Source organism: Eschrichtius robustus, chromosome 19 (assembly GCF_028021215.1).
Source record: "Eschrichtius robustus isolate mEscRob2 chromosome 19, mEscRob2.pri, whole genome shotgun sequence".
In the NCBI taxonomy this organism is placed as follows: domain Eukaryota; kingdom Metazoa; phylum Chordata; class Mammalia; order Artiodactyla; family Eschrichtiidae; genus Eschrichtius; species Eschrichtius robustus.
The window spans coordinates 67,135,534-67,144,539 of NC_090842.1; the positions used below are offsets into that span (position 1 = coordinate 67,135,534).

At 56.6% G+C, this 9,006-nt stretch overlaps 1 protein-coding gene across 1 annotated transcript; it reads right to left on the reverse strand.

The window, feature by feature from the left end:
* Positions 1-321: 321 nt before the first annotated feature.
* On the reverse strand, positions 322-3,508 carry ZNF579 (zinc finger protein 579). The gene is made up of 2 exons (XM_068527949.1): positions 3,430-3,508; positions 322-2,429 (listed from the first exon to the last, which is right to left on the reverse strand). Exon 2 carries the CDS (start codon positions 2,425-2,427, stop codon positions 736-738), a length of 1,692 nt encoding a protein of 563 aa, XP_068384050.1. The 5' UTR covers positions 2,428-2,429; positions 3,430-3,508; the 3' UTR covers positions 322-735.
* Positions 3,509-9,006: the final 5,498 nt, after the last annotated feature.

The following is a 9,006-nucleotide window of genomic DNA, read 5'->3' on the forward strand; positions in this document are numbered from 1 at the left end:
AGCTGTGTAGAGCTACAATTCCAGCTCCTCATGGTGCGGCTTTCTTCGGGGCCTAGCACTGCGCCTGGTAAATGATGAATGAACGCAAGCAGGGATTCCACGTAGGGATCCCTGAAGATGCCCAGGGCAGATGGCAGCTTGCCTTCCTCCACTCCTGTTTCTTGTGAGTTTCCTGCTTGGCTGAGAGCGCCATGGTCCCTGATGTGCTTATCTGCATCCTTCCCGCTCTGAACCCAAGCTCCGAGCCTGGTGGATACATCCCTGCTCACCCAGACGCCCTCAGGCAGCCCTCACTCCCACAGACAGCCCCACTCTCTCCAGTTCCACGAACTCACATTTATTCACAGACAGACAAAGGGACAGGGACAGACCTTTGCTCACTGGGGACCCCCCCCAGGGTCTGGCAGCTCCAAAGAGGTGATGGTGTCCAGTGTGTGTAACGGGGGACAGCCAGGCCGGGGGCCCCCCCTCAGTGTCCATCCCTCTTGCCAGTGTCCTCCACCTCCTGAATCAGCGTCCTGCCTTCAGAAGTGGGGTGAGCAGTTTCTAACCAGCATCAGGGTGGCCTGGGGGTGGGCGATGGGGAGGGAGGGGCGGCCCAGCCTCCTCCCTCCTTAGTGTCGAGGGCTAGAAGGGGAGGGGTGGGTACACAGAGGAGGTTTCTCGCCTTCAACTTCCCTCCTCCATATTGCAAACCGGGGGGTCAAACGGAGGGGCTGAGGATGGGTGTGCGGGTCAGGAGGCCAGGCCCCCCAATCCGCGCAGGTGAGCCTTGCTGTCAATCTCTTCTTCCTCCATCTCGAAGGCTGAGTGGTCTTGGCTGTCAAAACAGGAGGCGCTGAGGAAGACGGGGGGTGCCGGCGGCGGCTGGGGTGGGGTCCCCGGGGACGGCGGCTCCTCCTTGATGTGTGCGATGGGCAGCGGGAGCCCTTCCTCCTCCTGGCCAGCGGGGGGCGGCGGGGGCGGCGGAGGCGACGGCGGCGCCTGGGCCTGGAGCGCCTGCTGCGCGGCGGCCGCCCTCTCCAGCTCAGCGCGGTGGCAGCGTTGGTGGCGCAGGAGGCTGTAGGCGCGCGAGAAGCGCCGCGAGCAGTGCGGGCACGGGTGCGGGGCCGGGCCGCCCGCGTGGACCTGCGCGTGGCGGGCCAGGTCGGCCAGCCGCTTGAACTCCCGCTGGCAGCGCACGCACTGGAAGGGCCGCGCCCCAGAGTGGGTCACCCCGTGCTGCCGCAAGTGCGCCCGGCGCCGGAAACCTTTGCCGCACTCGGGGCACCAGAATCGGGGCTCCCCGGCGGGGGGCCGGGCCGGGGCGGCATCCGCTCCGTTCTGCCCGCCTTCTCCACCCTCCGAGGCGCCCCCGCACTCTGCCCCTTCGCCCCCCTCGGGCCCCTTCCCTGAGGTCCGTCCGCCCGACACCTTGTCGTCCTTCTTGCCCGCCGCGGGCAGCGGGGCCAGGAGGCTGAGCGCGCCGTGGACGCGACGGTGCTGGCGGAGGTAGGAGGCGAGGCGGAAGGCCAGGCCGCAGTCCGTGCACACGAAGGGGCGGTCGGTGGAGTGGACCAGCCGGTGGCGGGACAGCGACCAGGGCCTGGCGAAGGCCTTGAGGCAGATGGAGCACTGGTGGCGCTTGGGGCGGGGCGGGGGCCCCCCTTCGCCCTCCTGTTCGCCCTCGGGGCGCAGGCACGGGTGCGCTTTGAGCTCGCCCTTGGTGGCGAAAGCTTCCCGGCAGCGGAGGCACAGCAGCGTCCAGTCGGCCTGGAGCAGGACCTGCTTCTCCTCCTGCCGTCCGGCCGCCAGCGCCAGCTCGGCCCTCAGCTCCGCCGCCCCGGCCTCGGCCTCCTCCTCCTCCGACTCGCGGGGCTCCGCGCTCGTGGCGGCCGCCAGCGTGGCCGGCTCCCCCGCGGACCACGTCTCGGGCCGCGCCGCCGCCGCCTCCTCCTCCTCCGCGGCGCCCGCTGCTGCAGAGGTGGGCTGCTCGGCGCCCTTGTCCTGCGGGCTCCAGCCGGACCCGGCCGCCTCCTTGGCTGCCCTCTCGATGGCCAGCTCGACCCCGCCGCCCGCGTGCTCCTGGGCCAGGTGGCGCCTGAGCTGGGCAGGCTCAGGGAAGGTGCGGGGGCAGGCGGCGCAGCGCAGCGGGGGCTGCGGCCCGTGGCCACGCAGGTGGCGCGAGAGGTGGGCAGGCCGGCGGAAGGCCTTGGGGCACAGGGGGCAGGCGTGGGGCCGCAGGCCCGAGTGGCTCAGCCGGTGCCGGGAGAGGTAGTAAGGGAAGCGGAAGAGGCGGCCACAAGTGGGGCAGGGCAGGGGCGCCCGAGGAGCTCCAGCGCCCCCCCTGCCACGGCCTCGGCCTCTACCACGGCCTCGGCCACGACCCCGGCCCCGGCCACGGTGAGGTGGGCTGCCCTGGGCTGGTGGAGGAGGCTGTGGATCCATGCCTGTAAAGAGATAGGGAAGAGATGGAGATTGGCGGGGGTGGGGGGGTGTGCAGAGAGAGACAAGGAGACAGAGAGCCAGGGAGAGGCGGAGAGGGTGAGGGTCAGATATTTAGCCGGGCAAGGGAAGGAGAGACAGACGAAAAAGGCCGAGATGAGAGGCAGAGACCAGGAGAAACAGAAAGGATGGTGAGAGGCAGAAAGCAGGAGAGAGAGATGGGGACACCCAGCAGAGACAGAGACGAAGAGAAAACAAAGAGATTTAGGCAGAGATGGTGCAAACACAGAGATCAGAGGAACCATGGCAGGGTGGAGGGAGGGAGAGCAAGACAGAGAGAGACAGTAGAAGAGACAGAGGCAGACAAAGTCAGTGAACTGCTTTTCCTCCAGGGGCCCCGCTGGAACGTATGGGGAGGGGCTGGGAAACAGCCCTTGGTGCCGGAGTGGAGGGGGTGGGATTCAAAATCGGGAGGCCCCGGAAATGGAGTGTGGGTGCCCAGTCGCCAGAGTCTGGGAGAGGCCGGGAGTAGGAGGGCTCAGACTCTTGGGCAGGGAGGGGGCTAGGGAGGGAGGGGGCGAGATCCCGGGTGCTGAGGTTGGGGGTGGGGGTGGGGTGTTGGGAGATGACTGGGGTCCAGCCTCTAGACTTCTGTATGTGGTGGGTATGGATTCCTGGGTCCCAGTGGTGGAGAGGGCTGGGGGAGGGGGCTGAGCTCCAAAGACAAGGGAGAGGACGGGGCTGGGGGCCCAGCTGCTCGAAATCTCCAGCAAGGAGGAGGCTGAGGGCCAGGGCCCTGGACCACACCCCCCGACCCCCGAGGAAGGCTGCTGAGGGTCGGGAGCCCTAGGTCTCCAAGGCGGGGGGGCCGATCTCCCCGCTGGGCCCAGCCTTTGGTTCCCCGCAGGCATGATCTGCAGAACTGGGGCCGCGGGTCGAGGCCTTGCAGATTTCTGAGCCCAGGGCCTGGGGCTCGGCCCTGATGACTGGGCGCCCGGTTCTTACCTCCGCCTCCTTTGCTCCTTTCTTCCTTCCCCGCGGCCGGCCGAGCGCGGACGGTGGTGGCGGGGAGGGAGGGCCCCGAGCGTGGTGGGGGGTGGAGGAGGCTGGGCTCGGTGTCACCGCCTAAGCCTTCCCCCCGGAAACCCGGCTTTTCGTCCGAGCCTGAGAGAGGAAAGACTGGCTGGGAAGACGGAAGATGGTGGACGAGGGGACCCAGGGGGCGGGGGGGGGGGCGGCTTGGGCTCCTGGGTCCTGTAAGGGGAGGGGGCTGGGGCCCCGTCCTCTGGGCTCCCCGAGGGAGGAGGGGGCTGGGTCCGGCCCCCCTTCCTCCCCTCCCCAACAGACACACATATTCATTCATTCCTTCAACAAATACACATTTATCAGGTCCTGTCTGTGCCAGGCACTGTGTTGGGCGAGGGGGGTGGCCGGGAAAGGAGATGAATGAGGCAGTGACAGAGGCTTCAGGGAAAGTACCGGCAATCTGGGCTGGAACCTGACTGCAGCCTTCACGTGGCTGCCTGAGCAAGCGACTTTCCCTTCTCTGAGCCTCAGTCTCCTCTGTGATAAACCCCGCGTATATCCGCTTGACCCTAAGACACCAGTTACTCATTTTGCAGCATGTATTCACTCGATCCTAAGCCACCAATATTTACTGAGCACCTACTATGTTCTAGCTCTGTCCTTGGTGCTGGAGCTGCAGTGGCAAAGACAGAGGCCACTGGACCCTGTCCACAGGGAGCTCAGGGTCTGGCGGAGGAGGCAGACAGACACAGATCCAATGGCCCTCCTGGAGAGTGTGCTCTAAAGCCAGAAGCAGGATGCAGTGGGATTACAGGGAGCAGAGACAACACTGAGTGAGAGTGATCCCTGAAGGCTTCCTGGAGGCAACGATGTTTCCGCTGAAACCTGCAGGATGAAAGCCGAGGGTTAGGAATGGGAAGGGGGAGGCAAATGGAAATGGGAGAGACATATACCAACACAGACACTATTCTTCTGATAGTTCTACTCAGAAACATGCCACAAACGGTGTCTGTACCAGGTTAATCGTTGCAGTATTGTGCATGACTTCGAAAGGCAGGAAATGAGCTACATGCCCATCGGTCAGGGATTTGAGTGATAAATCGTGATTGATCCACCCACCCAGCGGAACGCTATGTGTCCATAAAAAAAAGAATGAAGAAGTTCACTGTGTAAAAACATGGAAAGGCTCCAAGTGATAACGGAGAAAACATGGAAGGTTGAGCACAGCCTGCAGCCTGTTCTATCTGCACTTATCAGCGGGTTGTGTCTGGGAGAACTGGAAGGAGAGAGAAGAAACTGGCAACATTCTAACTCCCAGGACTGAAACTTACTACACTCTGTCCTTTTGTACTTTCGGAATTTGAAACCACGTGAATGTGTTTCATACTTAACAAAGTAAAGGAAAAAGAAACAGATGATGGGGGATAATAAAAATAAATAAAATGAAAATAAATGATAGCTGACTCTTGTAAGTGCTTTACAAATACAAACCCATTTGTTCCTCCTTACGTTAAGAAGTGGGTAACATTCTCCCATTTCACAGAGCAGTAAAGTGAGGTACTGAGAGGTTTCAAAGTAGTGAGTCTAAGTCTTTGCATTTCACAAAGAGATGGGAGAAATGATGGTGAGGAGCATGATTTTTAAAAACGTCTGGTCAATAATACTACATTTTTAAGGACATATACATATAGAGCAAAAGTCTAAACACATCCATGGAAATAATAAGCACCAAATTTGGGTTAGGGGTTACCTTTGAGAAGGGAGAGGCAATCAGATCTTGGAGGGGGGGAGGTCTATGGAGTCAGGTGTATCTCTTATGTTTTAATAAAACTGGTAGTCAATATATGGGTGTGTGTGTGTATACTTTTTATTTGTTGAAATACATGTAACATAAAATTTACCATTTTAACCATTTTGAAGTGTACAACTCAGTGTCATTAAGTACATTCTCGAGGGGAATTCCCTGGCTGTGCAGTGGTTAGGACTCTTCGTTTCCACTGCAGGGGGCATGGGTTGGATCCCTGATAGGGGAACTAAGATCCCTCCTGCCATGCAGGGCGGCCAAAAGCAAACAAAAACAAACAAAAATTCACTAGTTTCACTATCTAGTTCCAGAACTTTTTCATCACCCCAAACAGAAACCCGGATCCATTAATCTGTCATTCCCCATTCCCTTTTCCCCCCATCTCCTGGCAACCAATAATCGTCTTTCTGTCTCTTTGGGTTTGTCTTCTGTGGCTATTTCATATCAATTAAGTCATCTAGTATGTGGTCTTTTATGACTGGCTTCTTTCACTTAGCATAATGTTTTCAAGGTTCATCCACATTGTAGCGTGTGGCAGCACTTCATTCCTTTTTACGGCTGAATAATATTCCATTGTATGGGTATACTGTATTTTGTTTATCCATTCGTTTGTTCATGGACCTTGGGTTGTATCTACCTTTTGGCTATCGTGAGCAGTACTGTTATGAACATTTGTTACGTATAAGTTTTTGTTTTAATGGCTGTTTTCAGTTCTTTTGAGTATATACCTAGGGTGTGTGAGTGTGTTATTATTTTATTATCTATATTTTGAAGCCTTAATATATATATTTTCCTAAATAAAAGAAAGAAACGAATTCAGGAATGAGGGTGAGGGGAAAGAAATTTCAGAGAGATCAGCGTGTTGTATGTGTGTGTCGGCGTGGGCGGAGGTGAGGATCATGCCCTGGGGGAGATTTGGGGCCTTGGATTGGGGCATCAAAGGCGGCCAGTGTGGTGGAGAGAGGCCGGAGCTGCACGAGCAACTATGTCCGGCCTCCCAGTCCAGGCTGAATGCTGGACGCATTCCGAGTGTACTGAGAAGCCATTGAAAAGGTTTTAAGCTGGAGAGTCACATGATCCGATTAGTGTTTTAGAGAAATTCCTGTGGGACCCGCGAGGAGGCCCGGCCGGATGCAGGGGAGACCGAGGCGGGGAGCAGGAAGGAGGCGGTGCCCGGGTCCAGGTGAGAGATGGGGGGGCCTGGGCGGGGCCGGCCTCGGGCAGGGGGCGGGACCTGGCGCTGATTGGCTCAGGGCTGCCCTCCTGGATGCCATTCCCACCGCCTCCACCTCCTCATTGGCTTCCCTGCTTCGGCCCCCCGCCTCCCTCGCGTGCAGTCTCCGGCACCTAGAAATCACATCACTTCGCTCCTGCGCTGAACACCGTCCCGTGGCTCTCACCTCTTCCTCCCCACCTTCCTCATCTGCACCCCACGCCCTACCGTCTGAACCCTGGAAGCTCCCTTCACGGATTCCTGTCTTTCTCCCTCTGCTTCACTCTGCTCCATCCACACTGCCTTCTTTGCTCTTTCGGACTCAGGGCCTTTGCACGTGCAGTTCACTGCCTGGAATGTCCTTCTCCTAGGTTTCCATAATGTTTCCCTTACTTCCCTCATTTCTTACAGATCTCCCCAGAGACACCTGTCCCGTTCACGTTACCTAAAACAACCCTCCTGGGAATTCCCTGGCGGTCCAGTGGTTAGGACTCCGCGCTTCCACTGCAGGGGCCATGGGTTCCATCCCTGGTGGCGGAACTAAGATCCCACAAACTGCGCAGTGCGGCCAATAAATAAATAAAAATAAAATAGCTTTCCTGGCGCCCTCTAGTCCTTGCTCTGCCCTGATTTTCAACATTGTACTTACTGCAAACATTAGGCTACTTTTCCTATTTTGCCTATTTCCCCTTCCACTGGAATATAAATTCCCAGGGAGTTTATATTCCAGGCTTAGCCTGTTTAACTGCTCTACCCTCAGCAAGCCTCGCATATCAAGCAGTATTTGTGGGTGAATAGAGAGGGACGAAGGGTGAGGAGGAGTGAGGCGAACTCGGGCCTTAGGTTTTGGAGTGAGGGGCGCCCTGGAAGGGGAGAAGACTGACGTGGTGGGGAGATGCGACGCGCAAGTGAGCGGGCGGTGAGGGTGGCTGGCTGCACCTGTCCGCGCGTGAGAGTCAGCTCTGCCCACAGAGGCGTCGGAGTCGCCAGCGTCTGGCTAGTAATTGATGCTCTGGACCGGTTGAGATCGCACCCAGGGTTAAATCCTCCCCCTCTGCCTTTGAGCCTCAATTAGCACATTGATAAAATGCGGCCACGGTGTCACGAGTTGGGGACGAGGTCCAGCCCACCACCTGGCACTGAGACACTCGGGAAAGGGGACGAGTCCCTAGTGCTACCCTCTCAGAAGAGAAAGGATTGGAGTGGAGGTGAGGTAGGCGGGAGGTCCCTATTCATCACCCCACTGCCAGGCGGCCATCTCCATGACAACCCTGGCACTTTTCCAGGCCCTCAGCTCTGGAGGCCGAGCCAGTCTCCAAGTGGGCAGGTCTTGTCCCTGGGGGCGGCACCTATATCTAAGGAGGCAGGTCTTGTTTTTCCAACGTGGAGGATTTTTTTCCCCCCCAAAGGGGTGAGTCTGATCCCCCTTCCTGTGTAGTGGTGGCAGAGTGGAGAGGAATATCTCCAAGGTTGAGCGTTCCCAGGGGCCGACCTGGAGCCTTTTCAAATGGGGAATTGTGGATCTCCAGGCAAAAATGTCTTCCTTGCATGCCAAACTCTTACTTGTTTGCCTCCAAACTTATCTCCCTCCTTTAAATGTTTTTCGTTGTGAAATAGAAGACGTATAGATGAAAAGGGCACGATAAAAACGCACAATTTAACAAATAATTATGAAATTATCACCAGATTAAGAAACGGAATGTTGGCAGCCAGCCCACAGCCCATAGGAGGTTCCGCCATGTCCCATCCCGAACTTAACCCATCCAACTCCACTGTTCTGAGCTTTATGAAAATAAAAAAAGTTTTCCTTGCTCTTCTAGATGGCTCACACCCACAAGGCATCCTAAACAATACTACAGTTTAGTTCTGCTTGCTTAAATGTTATAGAAATGGAATGGTACTCTCTGCACCTGGTTTCTTGCGTCCAGCTTCTTTGTAACTTTCATTCATGTAATTTTGTGCATCTGTACTCATTCGTTCTCTTGCTGTATAGTATTCCATGGCATAATATACCACCATTTATTTATCCACTGTATTGTTGATGAATGTCTTCATCTGTTGGGGCTGCTATAACAAAATACCACAGACCAGGTAGCTTATAAACAACAGAAATTTATTGCTCACACTTCTGGAAGCTGGGAAGTCCAAGATCAAGGTGCCAGCACGGTCACCTTCTGGTGAGGGTCCTTTTCCTGGTTCATAGGCGTTCCTTCTTGCTGTGCCCTTACCTGGTGGAAGGGGCTAGGGGTCTCTCTGATGCCTCTTCTATAAAGGCACTAATCCCATTCATGAGGGCTCCACTTTCATGACTTAAGCACCTTCCAAAGGCTCCACCTCCAAGTACCATCACATTGGGCCTTAGGATTTCTTTTATTTATTTATTTATTTATTTATTTATTTATTTATTTATTTATTTATTTATTTATTTATTTTTGGGCTTTGTTGGGTCTCGGTTGCTACGCGCGGGCTTTCTCCAGTTGCGGCGAGCAGGAGCTACCCTTTGTTGCGGTGTGCAGGCTTCTCATTGCTGTGGCTTCTC